Genomic DNA, 20,966 nt, shown 5'->3' with positions numbered 1-20,966 from the left:
GGCTAGGGGGACCTGCAAAGGAGGTGGCGGTGCTAGAACCCCTAGGAAACAGCGATCACAACATGATCCAGTGCAAGCTGGAAATTGGACCATCAAAGGTGAAAAGATCCACAGCGACAGCACTCAACTTCAAAAAAGGGAATTATGATGGCATGAGGAAATTGGTGGGAAAGAAACTCAACGGTAGCGAAAGGAAGATGGAGTCTGTAGAAAAAGCCTGGTCCCTACTCAAGGGCACCATGCAAGAGGCACAGAACCTGTACATCCCCAGATTCAGGAAGGGGTGCAAAAAAAACCGAAAAAAAAAACCAGCGTGGATAACAACTGCAGTAAAAAAGGCGATAAGTGACAAGAAAGCATCGTTCAAAAAATGGAAAAAGGACCAAACAATGGACAACCAAAAGGAACACAAAGAACACCAAAGGGAGTGTCACCGTGTGGTTAAAAAAGCTAAAAGGGAATATGAGGAGAGACTGGCGGGGGAAACAACAAACTTCAAATCGTTCTTCAGATATGTGAAGGGGAAGCAACCGGCAAGGGAAGAAGTGGGGCCATTGGATGATGGAGACAAAAAAGGAGTGGTAAAAGAGGAAAAAGAGATAGCAGACAGGTTAAATAAGTTCTTCACGTCAGTCTTCACGAGGGAGGACACATCCAATATTCCGGAACCGGAGGACATCGTAAATGGGGATCGGGATGAAAAGCTGGTCCAACTAGAGGTAAGCCAAGAGGATGTCCTCAGGCAGATAGACAGACTAAAGAGCGACAAATCGCCAGGTCCGGACGGCATTCACCCAAGGGTACTCAAGGAACTAAGGAACGAAATAGCAGAGCCACTTCGCCAAATATGTAACCTATCCTTAAAAACTGGAGAGATCCCGGAGGATTGGAAAATTGCGAATGTCACACCCATCTTCAAGAAGGGTTCAAGGGGGGACCCGGGGAACTACAGGCCGGTGAGCTTGACCTCGGTCCCGGGAAAAATGATGGAAGCACTGATTAAGGACAGTATCTGTGAACACATAGAAAACAATGGACAGCTAAAGTCGAGCCAGCACGGCTTCTGCAAGGGTAGGTCATGCCTCACAAACTTATTGTACTTCTTTGAGGGGGTAAACAGACAGGTGGATAAAGGGGTATCCATTGACATCATTTACCTTGACTTTCAAAAAGCCTTTGACAAGGTACCGCACGAAAGACTGCTTAAAAAGCTGTGGAGACACGGGGTGCAAGGGGAAGTCCACCGATGGATCAAAAACTGGCTGGCGGACAGGAAACAGAGGGTTGGAGTGAAGGGCCATTACTCGGACTGGCATGGAGTCACGAGCGGAGTTCCGCAGGGGTCGGTGCTGGGACCGCTCCTGTTCAATATATTTATTAATGACCTGGAGGCAGGAACAAATTGCGAAGTTATTAAATTTGCGGATGACACCAAACTCTACCGCAGGGTTGATACCATGGAAGACTGCGAAGATCTGCAAAGGGACCTAATGACGCTAGAAGAATGGGCCAAAAAATGGCAAATGAACTTTAATGTAGGGAAATGCAAGGTCATGCATGTAGGGAAAAAGAACCCGATGTTCAGCTACAAAATGGGAGGATCATTGCTAGGGGTAAGTAACCTTGAAAGAGACCTGGGAGTGATGGTGGACACGTCTTTGAAGGCGTCGGCACAGTGCGCCACAGCCTCAAGAAAAGCAAACAAAATGTTGGGTATCATTAAGAAGGGTATCACGACCAGGACAAAGGAGGTCATCCTGCCACTGTATCGTGCAATGGTGCGACCGCATCTGGAGTACTGTGTCCAATATTGGTCGCCGTACCTCAAAAAGGACATGGCGGTACTTGAGAGAGTCCAGAGAAGAGCAACTAAACTGATAAGAGGTATGGAAAACCTCTCATATACTGACAGACTGAAAAAGCTGGGGCTGTTCTCCCTGGAGAAGCGGAGACTTAGAGGAGACATGATAGAAACTTTCAAGATCCTGAAGGGTATAGAAAAAGTAGACAGGGACAGATTTTTCAGATTACAGGGAACCACAAGTACAAGGGGGCACTCGGAAAAACTAAAAGGAGACAGGTTTAAAACAAATGCCAGAAAGTTCTTTTTCACCCAGAGGGTGGTGGACACATGGAACGCGCTTCCGGAGGCTGTGATAGGCCGGAGCACGTTACAAGGCTTCAAAGAAGGTTTGGATAGGTTCCTAGAGGATAAAGGAATTGAGGGGTACAGATAAGAGTAGCGGTAGGTTATAGGGATAGTCTGGGACCATTGCTTAGGCAATGGGCCTGATGGGCCGCCGCGGGAGCGGACCGCTGGGCGAGATGGACCTCTGGTCTGCCTCAGCGGAGGCAACTTCTTATGTTCTTATGTTCTTATGTTCTTCTTTTTTTCATCTTTAAATCAGCAATGGAATATGATCTGCCTTATTAAACACTGCTTTCTTCTTCAGTACTAATCCTGTTTTTTTCCCTTTATAGGACCCATTGGTATCAAATTTGGATGGTCCCGGACCCTGGAGGCACAAGTTAGCTTGCCTAGGACCAGGTTCCCATCTTTAGTTGTACTACTGGTCCTTAAAGTTGGAATTTGAATAAAAATAAGGACTGGCGGGTAGCGTAGGCAGGATAGGATAAATATTAGACCTGGCGGGTAACATAGCCTGGATAGAAATAAAAACTAGTGGAAGTTATAAGAATATAGTGAACAAATATAAATAAGAGGAAAAAAAAATTTACGGCCGTTACAACTTTATTTTTCTGTAAATCTTATTTTCACTTCCTTTCCACACTCTTTTCTTGGTATAGACACTGATTCGATTGCTGGTTAAATTCTTTCCTTTATTTCTTGTGGTCTTGGGCCACGCCTGACGTTTCCTCTGCTATATCAAACAAATAAAAATAAAACAAACTATTAGGTCTATCGCTGTTATGGTGTGACTGTTGAACCAGCTTTGACTGGTGGTTATGCTGTTTCTGTGGTCTCAGGCCACACCTGAGCTATTGCTACAAAGGTACCTGCTCTTCTGTGATAACATTGCATCATTTTGTAAGTATTCTTTCTTTTTTATGTTGTTAGTGAATGCCTTATTAGTTTTATTTTTAGACTCATTAGTTTGTTAATCGTACAATTTGTAGTTGGATATATTGTTTATTTCTCCCATGTTGCCTGCTCCTGCAGTCTCCCACCCAGCCTCAGTTCCTATGCTACATGATTGCATTGATACCATTGTACTGGACCCACCCCCTTATTCTCATGCTTCTCCACTTTTGCTGCTAGCATCTCAGTCCTCCCGTTTGTACCACTCTCTGCCACTGTCAACTGCCCCTTTGCTCTCCCCAGCGCATACTCCTAACCCTAACCCTATCTCTCTACCTCCAATTGCACACCAGGTGCAATGGCAGGCAGATCGCACTCTTACAACACATACTGGTCGTTACTCTCCTGTCACGTGGGCCACTATCTCTCCGGCATTAGATGATATCTGTGAAACTATTCACCAACAATGCACCCCATCCCCCACCTTCCCCCACTTTACAGGAAACTGTGGTTAAGCAGTGTTCCTGTCTCGGAAACCCACATCTTGAACAAGAATGCCCGCTATGTCTGATTTCTCCCGCTACTCTTGCTGACATTAGGAATCCCCTGTCTTACACTTCTCTGTCTGCCAGTGCTAGCCTTGATTATTTGTCCTCTGCCCCTAGCCCTAGCCCTCCTGATTTCATATGCCTCCCATTTCCTACTTCTTCTATTTTTGCATTTCAGCCTTCGGTTTTGCATGCCCAAGGTTTTCTGTTATGCCGTTAATTAGACAATCCTATTTTACTATTCCTTATTCTACCCTCATATTTCCTGCCATTGTTGAATGGAAAGTATACATTTTTTCTCTGCATTGTGCCTTGTGCTACGTAGCCCCTATTGATGTCCCAATACTGCATGATTATGACGTTGCTTTGACTGACCTTGCCTGACTGACCTTGCCTGACTTTCTTTATTTATGCATGCTATGTTGTCTTCCTGGATTTTATTAATGTACGTGGTATTCTCATGTGTGGCCACTATTTTGTATGGGTTTTGGCTTATTAGTTCAGTTTTTATGGGTTTATTTCTTCGCTACTGACAAGAGGGGTCTTCTAGCCTTGGCATAGCTCTGAGTCTGTATTTTACTGTTCTATTTTCAGCTTGTCATGCTGCCTGATGTCTTCCTTTGTTTGTCCGTTTATGCTGTTTGATTTATGTTTTAGCTGTCGCTTGTGTACTGGCCTGTGTAATATATGGCGCTTTATGGGAAAGCGAAAGCATTGCTCTCGTGGTTTTTGTTTCCTGTTCTTTTGTGGTCACGAACCAGAGAAAAAAAAAACAAAAACTGGGGGGGGGGTAAGAGGGATGAGATTGAATGAGACTCACTTTTTCCCATTACTAATGATCATTTGTTTTCTAGAGTTAGGAAAAACTACAGTGCACTTCTAGCGGTCTTTCTTTCTCTGCCTTTTCTTGGAACTTGTAAAAGAAATGTTACTTCCTCTTTTTCTTATATATTCTCTGATACACGCAGGAATACTTTCTGGTTTAACACAATGCAATCAGCGTTTGGCTTTATTTAAAAAATGGTTCTAACTGTTGCTTAAAAACTTTTCTAATAAGTTGCTGAAGGAAATGTCCAGTCCTATTGATTGGAATTCAAAATATTGTAGTTTAGGTCTTTTTGCTGATTGAATTTAGAATATTAGTGAAAGTCTTTTTTCACCACACACCGAAGCGAAAGTAACTTCTGCTTTTTTCATACACTGTACTGTTAACCCATTGTAGGCTGTGCACTGTTCATTAGAAAAATCATTTGTCTAGTTTTAATCAATATGTAGGATTTTATTTGATTTCTTAGCAAAAATATATTATGAGTCAAACAAAATTGAACCCATGATTTGATAGAATCCCATGGGAAGGACATTTCTCCCATAAATCCTATTTTATTTTAATTTTTAGGGTTTATCATCTTTATTTTAGTATGTTTCAATATAACCTATGTGTTAATATGTCTAAGGCTATGGCTTAGCCATCCTTTTGCTTGGGTTTGACTCTTTGCTAATTCATATTTATGTTTAGCATATTACTCCTGTCCTTTGAACATCATATGCCATTGTAACTATAATTCCCTTAGGCTGACAAATATAATTCAGCCAATACATATATTAGACCTTAGTCTATTTGAATTAAAGCAGATAAGTTTTTGTTTTCTTTTGTATGTCATCTTTTAACGCTGTACTTATCCTGTTAGTAATATTGCTCAGGTATTGTTGGAAACAAGTTAGATGATATATACAGTACAGATATTTCTGCCTTATTAATTGTGGATCACTTTACAAAGACAATTGCCATATCAGTGGAAGCTGTATGCTACATGAGAATCCGTGTTTACACCCTTTTAATGTCTATTAATAACTTATTTGCATAATTATGGACTAATGCTATTTGAAATATCATCGCTGAAAAATTTTCATCCGTATGAAACCCTGATGACGGATGAGCCCCAACGGAAGGATCTTGCTACCAGAGAAGGAACCGGATAAGCACCTAGACTTACCAGCAAAGACTTCCTGACTGTTGCTACCAAAGACAGGATGACCTTTATGACCTTGAACTTCTACAGCTTTAATTATGGACTTATTAATTTGCACTTTAACTCTGTTATGGACTCATGCAGTATTAGTATATATATTTTCATGTGTTGGTAATTATTTCGAACAGCCCTATTGCAAGATTCATGTGATTTTCTTGATTGTGACTTTATGCATTTTCATCCTGTTTTGACTCCCACAATAGCTCCCTAGTTATTTTCCCTTCCAATTAGATTCTTTCCATCCCCTTTCTTGCTGCTAAGCTGAGGAGAAGTGCAGTGAAGAAGAAGTAATGAGCCCAGCTGAAGGATGATGACGTAAGATTTGATGTGGTTACCTGGACTTTCACCTCTGGCGTCTGGACCCAGCCGAGTCTGCACTGATCCCAGCTATTTTGGAAGAGCATGGAAATAATCTATCCCTTTTGGATGTAGTATGCTCATAACAGGATGAAGCCATAAAAGGAGAATATATTAAAATGTATCAGATTAAATTATGAACCCCTGCAGATGCCTAGTTGCCCGAACTATCCCAAATGTTGAAACAGGGACCCCCCTACACTTACAATAGTGCCTCTGTAGATCGGGTTACTAAGGGTTATTGGTATAGCATCATCTTGGTTTAAACAAACTGTAAATTAATAATCTATCCCCTCTGTTCTTCTATAAATACAGTTGCACATATATTTTTATAGGATTGCTGAGTTATACTGTGACACATGCCTTTATAGGTTGTTAATTGGGGATGGATTAGTCTATTTGTCCTCTTAATCCCATATCAAGCCAACTTGTCGAGTACCCCCCTGTCACCCACTCTGTTTAATATCTACCTAGCCTCCCTAGGTAACCTCCTACACAACCTCAACCTCAAATTCTTTATATATGCAGATGATATCACAATTGCCATCCCTCTAACCAATTTCTCAAAAGAACTACTTAATCACATCACAAATATTCTTAACCAGATCGAACTTTGGATGCTCTCGTTCAGACTGAAACTCAATCCCGACAAAACAAAATTCTTCCTAGCCACCCCTAATGACAAAATCAAAAACAACTCTATTCAATTGAAAGGAATTACTTTCCCTATTGAACCCACCCTAAAAATTCTGGGAGTCACTCTGGACAAAAACTTATCCTTAGAAAACCACACTGAACACACGGTCAAGAAAAGCTTCGCCGTACTATGGAAACTACGCACAATAAAAAAATACTTTGACGACTCCGCTTTCCGTCTACTGGTTCAATCCTCCATCCTTAGCACTCTTGACTACTGCAACATCATTTACCTAAACGCCACGAAGAAAACCACCAGGAGATTAAAATTAATCCAAAACACCGCCGTGCGTCTCATCTTCGGCCTAAAGAAATGGGAACATGTCACCCCCTTCTACCACCAACTACACTGGCTGCCATTCGATTCCAGAGTCCTTTTCAAGTTTGCATGCTTCTGCTACAAATCGGTTAATGGTGCTACTCCAAGCTACATCAACCCCCACTTTAACCTCTATCACATAAACAAGAAATCCCGTAGAACTCAACTATTCGCCTTCCCCTCACTAAAACTCTGCCACTATAAAAGATTCATAGACAAAACCTTCGCCTACCAAGCAGCCAAGCTCAACACATGGCTGGCCCTAATGATCCTCGAAGCCCCCTCCTACTTCGACTTCAGAAAATCTCTCAAAACTTACCTTTTCAGCAAACAAGACCTCTAACGGCCCCACCCTCTCACTTTTTCCTCTCCCCCCCCCCCCAGCATTCACCCCCCCCCCCTTTTTTTTCTGCTCCTCTCTTCCAAGTCTTCAACAACCTCCCCCATCCTCGGTCAATTTCAGTTTTACTTGTTACTGAACTGTTTTATTTTATTTGTTTGTAAATCTGCTAGATAACGTAGATCCTTTTGAATTGACGTAAACCGCCTAGAACTCACTGGGTATGGCGGTATATAAAAAATAAAATTATTATTATTATTATTATTATGCCTGTGCTCCGTAATCAAGTACCATCATGACCTTCAATTTGATCTTGAAAATTTTGGAGATTTCGCAATCTTCGAAGAGGGGAATGAGGAAGGGTATAGAAGTCCTGTGTAGAAGAGAACAGGTGAAGACCCCTGAAATTCCCCCCATTTAAGCAGAAACAGGCCATTACAGATGGAGCCTAAAATGAATGCTGAAAAAGTAAAAATGGACTCTGACTAACAAACTCTAACAAACTGTCAGCTCTGAAAGACACTTCTGCTTTCTTGAAGGAAAGGAAAACCACAAAACACAGCTGGAAAGGAAGTCACAGAAATTGATGTAAGAAATTCATCAAGAAACTGAGCTGTGCAGCGTAAGAACAAGGGATGTAAGGAAGTAAAAACTAACCACAGAGCTAAAAAACATTAGGCCAGGTGCTCGGAGGCGGGGCTTGGTATATTAACAGGACATTTACGGGAAATCAGGGTAGAATTAGATCATAAGGGGTGTGGTAACACAGTATCACTCATGTTAACCAATCATTAGATTAATAAATGAGATAATAAATATGATTAACCAATGAAAATGTGAAATGTAACATGCATCAAGGTGGGCCAGAGCTGTCAGAGTCCTATAAAAGAGGGCTCCCGGGAATAGAGCTTCAGAACTCTTTGGAAGTTCTCCATCAGTCTGGCCAGCCTGATGTATGCTTTGTATGCTGTGTGATTTGTTCCTGTAAGCTACCATTTGATTATTAAACTCATAATGTTTGAACCAGCATCTCTTTGGTAAATAATCTCTAAATCTGACCTATTACTGTTATCTATATATATCCATTTTCTGTCAGCATGCATCTTTGTGAACCTTCATTATCATAAGTGTTGGGGAACTGATGCCTGGCTTCTTTTATCTCGTTCTTCCTAAATTTTCTTCCTGGTACCGGCTGGTGCATACTTGGTGTTCAGGCATATTTTTGAGGGTGGTCTTTATGCCAGTAATCTCTACTGAACGCCCATGAAATATATGTCCTCAAATCTATCTTTCTCAGCCTCTCTTCTCCATGAGAGTCCTGTAATGACGTGTAAGAAATAACCAATAAAGATTTATCATGTGATTTAGACCAACGTGGTACTGGCCACCAAGAAATGTATAAAAATAGGCCTTTTAAGAGGAAGTAAGCAGAACAGACATCAAAGGATCCTCAGGCCTGAAGATCACATTCTGTTACTCTATATGCTGAATGATTTATTCTTGTAAGCTGTTACTGATTTGTTAATAAATATACTTTAATTGAAATCAGTGTATAGTGTGTGAAGTCTCCATTTCGAGGTAGGCCTAGACAGCCGCCTACTTCACTACCTGATTTGCATTTCTTTTTCCCTTATTTGCATGAACAGACTGGATCAGAGGATGATTGGCCATGAGGTTAGTGAATCGGGTCAGAGGAAAATACGGGTCACAAAGTGGTCAAAAACAGGTCAGGACACGATCGGTGTCCTTAATGAATCTACCCTTAATTTTTATGGTAATCTGATACTTTATAAAAAATAGACATAAATATGTGCATTTTTGCAAATCTTTCAAGTTACAATATTATTAAATTATGATCTTAATGTCATTATAGATATTATCCACAAAATACTTATAATGTCTTAGCCTTTGTTTTTGCGGTGGAGGAAATTAACAACAACTCAGTGCTCTTACCCAACATCACACTGGGGCTCCATGTTGAAGAGTCTTCAAGGTATACAAGGAAAACAATTGAGTCAGCCTTGGAAATTTTGGCAGGACAGCATACGGTAGTAAATTTCAAGTGCAATTCATCTCACATAGTGGCTGCCATCATTGAAGGCTTTGCAGATGAGGAATCATATCTATTCTACAACATGTTCCAGATATATCACTATCCACAGGTCAGAGAGATTCTTAATTTTACTTTATACCATACTCCTCACCCTATCTAAACCATCCCTACACACCATCGCTCCTCCGCAAAATAAATTCATCTGTACTATGCTGCCAAAATGTTTTTTCCTTTGCAGTTGCAGGAAGAACATTTGAGACTTCTGCTCACAAAATGTGACAATCAAATCTAAATAGAAACAGGTCTGTGCTGAGGAAGTAGCCCAACTGGCATTGAGTTTGAGCTTTATGGAGGGAAATATGAGTAGGGAGGAGCCTTGCCCTCTCCTTACAGGAGTTGGTCCAGAAATAAATATATAGAATATCCACAAGTGAGTCATCCCACCAAGTGCTCACTGGAGTCTCTGTGAGTTATGGAAGGAAGAGGATGCAAAGGAGTAGACAGACTGGCCCAAAGCCATCCCTTTTTGCTATTTAAGAGAATGAGAGAGACTTGTTCACATGGTAAGAAGGGTTTCGTCATGGGAAGACTGGATCTTGATTATTGGTCAGATAAAGTATAACATAGTATCAAAATGTTCAGGACTGATTTTATAAATATATATTAAACAATCTTAAAACTTATTCCATTGGATCCCCTTCAAAGTACCTCTCTTCCCCACATATTCCTTTTTTCCCAATGTCATTTCCACTTTTGCATCCATCTTCACTTATATACATCTTCAGGAATTAAAAACATGATGGCAGGTAAAGTCCAAATGGCCCATCTAGTCTGCTCATCACAGTAACCATTATCTCTTCTTCTCTCTAAGAGATCTCATGTGCCTATCCCATGGTGTACCAAAGGGGGGTGTTCCACCCTGGGTGCAGCCTTAGGGGGTGCACAGCCGGCTATGTCTAGAAAATTCCTGCCAGCAAGATTGGATTGGGGCCATCGGCAGCGTCTGAGCTGTAACGGCGATCATCGGCATTAGTGGCCCCTCCTCCCGGCATCAACAGAACTTCAGATCGGCAACGTGATGATGCTCAGCCCAAAACTCCTTGTGACACAAATTCCTATTTCCTCCCAGGCAGTTCAGTCAGAGGGAAGCTTTTGACTGAGCACCACATTGCCGATCTTAAGTGTCATCGGGGGAGGGGGGATCTTGTTGTGAAAATTGGAAAGGTGAGAGGAAGGGAGAAATATGGGCCTGTGGTGGATGGAGAGATTGAGAGAAGGGGGCAGATGATGGAAGTGGGGAGAAAGGGGAGAAAGAAGAGGGCAAATGATGGGAGTGAGGAGAAGGGGCAGATGATGGAAGTGAAGAGAAGGGGGAGAGAGAAGAGGGCAGATGATGGAAGTGGGGGAGAGAAAGGGCAGATGATGGAAGTGGGGAGAAGGGGTAGATGATGGAAGTGGGGAAAAGGGAGAGAGAATGCTGAATGGAAGTGGAGAAAGAGAACACATACAGGATGGAAGGAGGGATAAAGAAAAAGGACATATGCTGGATGGGGAAGAAGATAGAGTTAGTGAGATAGTGGAGGGGTAAAGGAAAGGGGTGGCATGCTGTGGGAAGACACAGTGAAAAGAGGGAAACTGAGGACTGCATAGTAAGAAAGAATTTAATTTAGACAGAGGCAGAAAATAAAGAAGGAAGACCAGAGAAGGAAAGGGAAGAGAAAGAGGAGAGAGAGATGCCAGAGAATGGGGTAGGAGACAGAGATATCAGATCTGAGTGGAGGAAATGAGAAGAGAGAGATGCTAAAAACCACAGGGGGAGGGAAAGAGAGATGAAAGGAGAAAGATGCCAGACCATGAGAGGGAACAGAGGGAGGATGATGGATGCCAGACCAAAGGGGGGGGGGGTGTCTAGAGGAGAGGTGGCAAGGGGAGACAGACAGTTTCTAGAAGGGGCAGAAAGTGGATAGAATGGGCAGATGCTGGATTGAAGAGACAGGACAGATGCTGGAAGGAAAAGAGTGAAAAGAAGATAAAAGCAGAAACCAGAGAAAAACAAAAGATAGAAAAAAATCATTTTATTTCTATTTTGTCATTAGAATATATCAGATTTGAAATATATATCCTGCTAGAGACATAACTGGGGACTGTAAAGCCCAGGAAGTGCGTCTTTAGCTAGATGGAAGGGGTAGAGAAAGAGGGCACATGATGGAAGGAGGGGATAAATAAAAGGAGGGCACATGATGGGGAAAACGATTGAGTTAGGGAAATACTAGAGGGGGTGAGGGAAAGAGGTGGTGAGCTGTAGGTAGACAGTAAAAAAGGAAATTGATGAGAAGGTAGTAAGAACTTAATCTAGATGGATGCAGAAAATGAAAGGAAAATGAGGGAAGAAAGGGATTGCAGAAGAGAGGTGTGGGAGAGGGAAGGAGAGGAGAGAGATGCCAGACCAATAGAGGTGAAAGAAGGGGCAGGCATACAGTTTCTGGAAGGGGCATAGAAGATGCCATATAGGGGCAGAGAAATGGGAGACAGTGGATGGAAGGAAAAGAGTAACAAGAAGATGAGGAAAGCAGAAACCAGAGAAGACAAAGGTAGAACAAAAAATTTATATTTATTTATTGCTTTAGGAGACATGTGTCACTGTTTCTGTGGTGTTGCATTGTATGCAGAGTCCAGCTTCTTGCTGGTTCAATTTAACCTTTGTCTATGTATTTCTATTTTATCCTCCTTTTTACAAAACTGTGGAGTGTTTTTTTAGCATCAGCCTTGGTGGTAGCAGCTCTGATGCTCAGAATTCTATGAGCATCAGAGCTGTTACCACCATGGCTAAAATCCACACTACAATTTTGTAAAAGGGGGAGGGGTTAGTTTGTGATGACATATTCCATACTAGGCGAAGGTGTTTTCTGTGTTTTGTGCGTTTGAAAGATATGGTTTTCTGTAAGGACTGACGGTGTAGGATTGATCTGTACTAGTCTGGCTTGTTTAGTTTTACAATGGGTGTATTGATGTTGTACTGCTCACTGCAGTATGTAAAATGCTGCCTTTTCCTAGGTACTCATGTGTGACGTGTGGCTTGTTACTAAAAATCATGTTTTTCATACAGATGAGGGGGGTGTCAAAAAATGATGGGCCCCGGGTGTCACATATGCTTGGTAGGCCACTGGCCTATCCCAGGCTTTCTTGGATTCAGACACTGTTTCTGTCTCTACCACATCTTCCAGGAGTCTGTTCCATGTATCTACCACCCTCTCTGTAAAAATGTATTTCCTTAGAATACTCCTGAGCCTATCACCTCTCAACTTCATCTTATGTCCTCTCATTCCAGAGCTTCCTTTCAAATGAGATTCAACTCATATGCTTTTATATCTGTTCAAGCCAGACAGGAAGACTTGAACATCAAGAGCAAAAGAATTGCCAGAATGGATTCTCTCTCCAACATGACTGGGCTAGAGACTCCGTTCTGTGAATTCAAATAACAGACATAAGTAAAAGCCATGTAATAAACAATTAGAATTTATTATCAGTGCTCTTATTGTCTGGGAAGAGCAAGCTATTAGAATGTCAGTGTTCTTCAAAGGGAAAAAGCAAGGACAAACATATTTATACCCTAAGTGACATCATTTGTAATAATTATCATGCTTTAGAATACAATGGCACAGTTGATCACATGACTTCCTTTCAAAAAATGCCTTACATCAATGTTAACATATAAAGTCCATTCTGTTAAGATTTTAAACCAAGCAGGTAGCAGTGTTTCACTTTTTCTTTCTAAATCATTTTGATCTCTGACCTTTTCAAATGTCAATCATGTCAGTAAAAATCCAGTAAAAAGCATAGAGGGGCATAATCAAAAAAAGCGTCTAAGTCCCCTTTTGGCCTAAGTCCCTAATCGTTCAACCCAGAAGCAGGGAATGTGTCCATAACCAAAACAAACGTCCATGTTTTGATTATGGCCTTCCTCTGCCTAAACGCCCAATCTACACTACGTCTACAAGTACCCCCACAGCACGTCTACACTTTTTAGCCATAATGAAACAAAAACACGCCTAGGCCACAAACATCCAACAGAAGGGCTTTTAGGCGAAGGAGGAGCCAGTCCTACACCTAAAAGCTGGATTCTGTAACTGGTGTCTGTCAAAAACAACACCGGTTACAGAATCCCCCCCACAACGATCCAGGCAGGAAGATGCCCAAGCCCTCCTGCCATGTCAAACCGTGACCCCCCCTTCCCGACAACATCGGGGCAAGAGGGAGCCCAAGCCCTCTTGCCCTGCCGACTCCCCAACTCCCCGACAATATTGGGCCAGGAGGGAGCCCAAACCCTCCTAGACCAGCTGATCCTGCCCCCCCAACAACATCGGGCCAGGAGGGAGCCCAAACCCTCCTGGCCACGGCGACCCCTCCCCCCACCCCACACTACATTACAGGCAGGAGGGATCCCAGGCCCTCCTGCCCTCGATGCAAACCCCCCTCCCCCAATGACTGCCCCCCCCAAGAACCTCTGACCGCCCCCCCAGATGACCCGTGACCCCCCTGGCTGTCCCTCATGACACCCCCACCCCCTTCCATGGCCAGGGGGGTTGCGGGTCGCTGGGGGGGGCGGTCGGAGGTTCTTGGGGGGGCATTTGTTGGGGGGAGGGGGGTTTGCGTCGAGAGCAGGAGGGCCTGGGATCCCTCCTGCCTGTAATATAGTGCGGGGTAGGGGTAAGGGGTCGCCGTGGCCAGGAGGGTTTGGGCTCTCTCATGGCCCGATGTTGTTGGGGGGGCAGGATTGGCTGGGCCAGGAGGGTTTGGGCTCCCTCCTGGCCCAATGTTGTCGGGGGGGCAGGATCGGCTGGGCCAGGAGGACTTGAGCTCCCTCTTGCCCCGATGTTGTGTGTGGGGGGGAGTGATGCATCGCGGTAGGAGAGATGCCTCATCTCCCCTACAGCAATGCCATCACTCCTCTACCCGAACTGCCATGGGTCGCGGCAGTTCGGGTAGAAGAGTGATGGCATCGTGGTAGGGGAGATGAGGCATCTCTCCTTCCACGATGATTAGGTTGCCGGGCCGCTGAACTGATGGCACCAGTGGCCATCAGCTCAGCGGCCCCTTTTTCAGCACTTAGACCTGGTTTTATTTCGTCTAAGTGAATAACGTCTAAGTGCCGACTAAACTGTATTGGTTATACCTGTTGTACGCCTAGGTGTAGGTCGGCCCACCTCCCGCCCACTGCCTGCCCTTTTCCATCCTCTAAACACACCTCTTTTCTCTCTGTGTGTTTAAAGGCAGGGGAAAGGCCTTAGCTGTTTTTAGATATGTCTAAAAAATAGCTTTGGTTATGGGTACTTGGACGATCAGGCTTTTTGATTATCCAAGTAGGACACTTTTTAGACTTTTTTTATTATTACCCCCCTAGTCTTGACATCTATATCTTGGCATCCATATGACCTCCCAATTAGCATTGTATATTCTAATCTTTAAGGAACAGATTGTCTCTATAAAACACCCAAGTTTCCTGTTCCTCTGAGAACTTTATCTATAAACTCCATGGATGTATATGAAGAATGGTACTGTCTTAAGAGTCACAAAATCGACCTTCTGAACTTCTGTAGCATAGCCAGAATGTAGAATCAGTAATTTAGACAAGGAATGCCAATCTATGAGCTTAATCTCTAATTAAAAGGTCTCAAAGATGAGTTTCCAATAATGTATAGGTACTACATTTTAATTTATTCACTTAAATTTGATTCATTTACAATCTCAGGTTTCATATCAACACATAATATAGGTATTTAAACATCTCTCAAGAAAAAACTAAAGTAACAAAATTACTCAAAAACCAAAAATATATATTACTCACCAGGGATGGGCTCAACATCCCCGATAAACATTACATTAAAAACGGTGGAGAAAAAGCCTCAAAACTTTCAAATACTTCAGCAGTAAACACTCAAACTGATATAAGTTTCACTCTGCTTAATTTCCTATCATCGGCAAAAAACTCCACCACCACAGAAATGTAATTATCAAAGGGGTGAAAAACCCATAACTGTGCACAGGAAAAGAAAAATCAAAGTTTTATTTATCTTGGGATCCATGGTCTGAAAATTGCTGTAGATGTAAATGTCTGGCCAGACTAGATGAAACAGCAGCGTTCATGCAATGAATCTTCTAGAAACCATGTCCAATATCAACAAGTGCCTTGTTTCACCACTCAAGGGCTTCCTCAGAGAATATAAATGAAAAACTCTGCTCCTATTCCATGTACGCCAGCACAAGAAAAGGCTCCTGCTTAAAAAGAACCCCAGGACCTGACTTCCGGAGGCACTTCCAGGCCACAATGGCAATAGCTGACCAGGATTAGAAACAGCTGACTGAGCTCCTCCACTGAAACTGCCGTTCATCCAAAGAACGCAACCCATTCTACCCGCTGATTCAGCCCCTTGGGCCATAAAGTGTCCAAAAAAAAAAATCCAGCGCTGTTCGTGCTGATACAACAGTTGCTTCACATTGCCCCTGCACAAAGTGACAGGGACATGCTCCAAGAGGAAACATTCAAACTCTTCAAAAGTGTGCCGTTCTTTGACACAATGCCGGGTAAGGATGTCAACTTCTTTTTTGTGTACTATATTGGATCAGTGTTCAAACAAATAAGTTTTAAAGCAGTGTGGCCAAATATGAAAGCCCATACGGGCAGGTCATCCCATAGACCACTCCTTGTGTTTCACATGTCATGAAGGAGCGCAATTTCACTGCTCTTATAACTGGAATCCAGGCTTTATTGCCTTCTTGCATGACATCACAGGCTGCACATTTTCCATAGTGGAAATGTCTCACCCTGCCCTCCTCATGAATAGTTCATGCTCCAAGAGGAAACATTCAAACTCTTCAAAAGTGTGCCGTTCTTTGACACACCTCTGATAACATCCCTTTCCTCAGAGTGATCTCCATTGATCACTACCCTCTGTTGTCTTCCACTCAACCAGTTCTTAACCCAGCCTTTCACTTTGGGACTCATTCCAAGGCCACTCAGTTTATTTATTAGATGTCTGTGTGTGTATATGAGAAGCAAAATTACAACTTCCCAAAAGCAATTGAATTTCCCTCAAATAGCTTGCTCTTCTGCAATGCACCATCAATAGCAACCTGTAGTGCCAACACCTTCTCCTTGGGCAAACGAGATACCATCTGTACTGAATCTAATTCAATGCCCAAAAAAAACAGACAAGAGCAAGGACCCTCTGACTTTTCAGCAGCCAAAGGCACTCCCAACTCCCCATCACATTCTGAAAAACAGCTACAATGTGTTCACACTGTCCCGATGAGGCAATTCCGGCAAATTAAAAGTCATCCAAATAATATACTATTGAAGCACACCCTGACTGTTGTTGCACCGCCCAATGTAAAAAGTTGCAAACGCTTCAAAATAAGCGCATGAAACTGAACAACCCATTGGCATACACTTATCTACATAATAATGCCCCTCAAAATGAAAACCCAGCAAATAAAAAGACTGTGGATAGACAGGCAGCAAACAAAAAGCAGTTTACTGAGCAATAACTGGGATCAATAAAAGCATTTACACTATTACCCAAAGGGAAAGACAAATTGTGTATAAGATGAAACTTACCCATATCTTTCTTGGATATCACACCCAAAGGATACAGCTCCAAATTAGCAAAGAGAGGATCCTGGAAAGGTCTCGCAATTCTCCCTAACTGAATCTCTTTAGCCAACTTATCTCTAACCACCTTAGCATGAATCTGCGTAGACTTAGCATTCGTACAACGATGCATCAAAGGAGGCCCACGAAACGGTATCACAAACTCAGCAGAAAACCCATTCCACAGTAACATGGCATCCGAACGGTTAGGATAAAAGGCCACAAATTGCTCTAACACTGGCAAATTAACGGGGGAAGGAGCCTTGTCCAACCCCCCAGATGGTCCCTGCCCCCTGAACCGGATGGACTGGCCCTGTCCCCACACCTACTTGCTGGATGAGGACTAGTACATTGGCTACATTTGTGGAGGAAGCAACACCCGGGGTGCTCGCAATGGCCGAAATTAAATTGAAAGCAAGGCGCCCCAAATGAAGAACTACGCTGATTACCCTGCCATCCACTGAACCCACCTCTCCCCCCTGACCCCCCTCTCAACTGTGATCCAGTTCCACCCAAGGACACAACTCCACCCCAAGATCCAGGGGCCCCTGTAGCCCCCGAAGGGGCTCCACCTCAAAAAAAGGAAGGGGGTGTGACCCGCTGTCATGTCTGATAACCAAAAATCCACATCACGGAAACCTCAAGCCTCTGACTTATCCTGAGCCAAACTATGATGAAAATGCTCATCATAATTTAACCAAGCCCATCCCCCATAAGTGTGATAAGACCACAAAATCATATCCCCATACCACATCAAACCAGGATACAAATGAGGCTTCACTCTCCCAAGAACACTAGAATAAATATTGAACCACAACAACCAATTAAAAATAGTCTTGGAGACCTTCATCTTTCACTTTCTTCCGTCATCCTTACCATCCTCTCCTCTCTTTTTATCACCCCCCCCCCCATCCTGCTCATGCTCCAATAAAGAAAATAAATCAACATAATGCCCTTTTAAAATCTTCCTGCACAACTTCTGTGACAGTAAACCATTCAAAGGAGCAATAGCAGATAGCATATGGCCACTACGAGAAATCTGAGCCACACCACCCACCACCGGTGCTGCCCCGGGCTGCTCAATCACGGGCAACACCTCCAAAGAAGAGGAAGATGACGGGGAACAGGATGAATCCTAAGAGTCAGAGGATTTCCAAACTTGCAAAATATCATCCCCCGACTGCCTCTTACTCTGCTTTTCCCAATCTAAATCCTTAACAATATGTAATCGCTTCAAAAACTTCTTATCTCTTAATGTCTTACCCAAAGACTTCTGCCCTCCCCCAACTCACCCCTTATCTGCAACATCCACATCCCCAGTCTTACCAGCCCCCACACCCCGCATACCCACCCCATGAAAAAAACCATCATAGTGACTCAACTCACCAGCAGTCGGAACCAATGTACCAGCAGACAAGCCCGAGGGGCTCGGTACCTCAGCATCCTCCTGTACCGCTTCCTGCCCAGCATTACTCGGCCCCTGAGCAACAGGAGCCACAGTAGCTGCCGCAGTGGCATGAGATGACTGTCGATGAGACCCTCTACTGCCGCACGGCTTAGCCCTTGAAGATGCTCCACCACCAGCAGCTGTCCTGCCATGCACCACAACACTGGGCATCTTCCGCTTACCTGCTGATACCTTCTGCACCTTACCAGTTATACGTGCCTTAGGAGCCATAGCGAGGACCACACTCACCCAGCAAGGCCAAAGCAGACTCCAAACTCACCCCTAACAAAAACCTGGCCCAAAGAGCAAAACGAACAGACAGGAACAAACCCCTTCCCAACTACCAGCCCCCTTCCTGCTATTGCCAACAATCTAGGTAGCCACACTAAGATTGTCCAGCAGAGACATCAGCCACTGACAGGAACACTCCTCACTGCTGCTCCGTGCACCAAACAGGCCAAGCAATGCCCAGCCACTCAAGAGCCCTGGTCAGCCTAAAGACCCTGTTACTGCCGTTAAGCTGCTAACCCAATCCCCTTACCGCCGGAACAGCTGACTCCCCAGCCGCAAGAACACAACCGCGATACCAGTCAGCTGGGCAAAAGTTAAAACAAAAGTGCCGCTCCAACCCAGTGCCGTGAAACCGGCCGCTGTGACTACAGGAAGCAGTCACCCACTCTCTCTCCTCCCCACCGCAATGCCAGAAACTCGCTCCTCAACTGGAAATGAGTCACACCACCGCTTCCAGCTCAGTGCCGCGTTTACTGCCACCAAGAAAACGCCAGCAGGAGAACTCACCAGCCGTTTTTAAAAGCACTGACATACACAAACCGGCCAAAAGAGGGGAAGACCCTTGCAGCTTACACTCCGCTCCTCGAACCACGATAAACCCACCAACAAGTAAGCCAACAAAATAAATACGTTTCTTCACTTCCTACCTATCCCTCACTATTGTCACTCGCTAGCACCTTCACCACCATTTCCTCCCTTTACACTAACAGAATATTTTCTCCTCACAAACCTAACTCCCGCTCACCCTTCCACCAATCAAACATCTTACCTATTCACCAATCACCGCCCTATCTTACCCTAACAACAACCAATGCCCATTCTTTCCATTCTATCAAATACCCACCCTCTATACATCCTCTATACCCTCCCCCCAACCCCACCCCCTCATTGGCCTCAGCTATCTATTCACTCTTCAATAGTTCAGCCACTGTTACTGGCCCACTATTTAATTCATGGGCCTTTTAATGGGTGATTTCAATTACCAAATTAATGGGAAAGAGTATGTAAAATCATGAAGTAACATAAGCTCATACTCTATAAATAAGTAAATAAATAAATATATAGAACCCCTGACAATTCCATTAAGTCCTACAAAGCAATAACTCACAATTAAGGGAGCCACACCACTGCAATCATGCACAACACACCCAACACAGGAGAGAGACAGAAGAGCAAAGGAAAGAAAAAGAAAAAAGTGGAGAAAAAGCCTCAGTTCAGCTTCATGGGCTCAAAAAACTCCACTTGTTCACACAAAGGCTCTACTTTCATAAATCAAATCCAGAATGCTCATATAATTGTGGAACACGTAGACAAACATGATTTAATGAGACAGAGTCAGCATGGGTTCAGCCGAGGGAGATCTTGCTTCACAAATTTGCTTGACTTATTTGAAGGTGTGAATAAACATGTGGATAAAGGTGAGCCGGTTGATATAGTGTATCTAGGTTTTCAGAAAGCTTTTGATAAAGTTCCTCACAATAGGCTCCTGAGAAATTAAAGTGTCTTGGGATAGATAGCAAAGTTCAGTTGTGGATTAGGAATTGGTTATCAGATAGAAAATAGAGTGTAGGGTTAAATTGACATTTTTCTCAATGGAGGAGAGTAAACAGGGCTATTTAACTTATTTATAAATGATCTGGAAATTGGAACGACAAGTGAGGTGATAAAATTTGTAGATGACACTAAACTGTTCAAAGTTGTTAAAATGCATGCGGATTGTGAAAAATTGCAGGTGGACCTTAGGAAATTGGAAGACTGGGCATCCAAAGGCAGATGACATTTAATGTGGACAAATGCAAAGTGATGCATATTGGGAAGAATAACCTGAATCACAGTTACCGGATGCTAGAATCCACCTTGGGGATTAGCACCCAAGAAAATGATCTGGGTATCATCATAGACAATACGATGAAACCTTCCGCTCAATGTGCGGTGGCGGCCAATAAAGCAAACAGGATGCTTGGAATTATTAAAAAAGGGATGGTTAACAAGACTAAGGGGTCCTTTTATCAAGCCACGCTAGCGGGGTTAGCGCGTCGGACATTTTATCATGCGCTAACTCCCATGGCCGGTTAAAAAACTAACGCCTGCTCAATGCAGGTGTTAGCGGCTAATGCGGCAGGCAGTTTAATGCGCAGTATTACATGCGTTAAACCCCTACCGCAGCTTGATAAAAGGACCCCTAAGAATGTTATAA

General features: G+C 43.4%; 1 protein-coding gene across 1 annotated transcript in view; it reads left to right on the top strand.

Annotated features, from left to right (window-relative positions):
- The window catches only part of LOC117346210 (vomeronasal type-2 receptor 26-like), a 66,064-nt gene that overhangs the window by 6,545 nt on the left and 38,553 nt on the right, over positions 1 to 20,966 (top strand). The window contains exon 2 of the mRNA XM_033915612.1: positions 9,204 to 9,492. Coding sequence (XP_033771503.1) covers positions 9,204 to 9,492 — 289 coding nt within the window. The remainder of the gene's footprint in view (positions 1 to 9,203; positions 9,493 to 20,966) is intronic.

This window comes from Geotrypetes seraphini, chromosome 12 (assembly GCF_902459505.1).
Source record: "Geotrypetes seraphini chromosome 12, aGeoSer1.1, whole genome shotgun sequence".
Lineage (NCBI taxonomy): Eukaryota > Metazoa > Chordata > Amphibia > Gymnophiona > Dermophiidae > Geotrypetes > Geotrypetes seraphini.
Note: the sequence above shows the minus strand (reverse complement) of the source record. Positions and strands in the feature narration are given on the sequence as shown.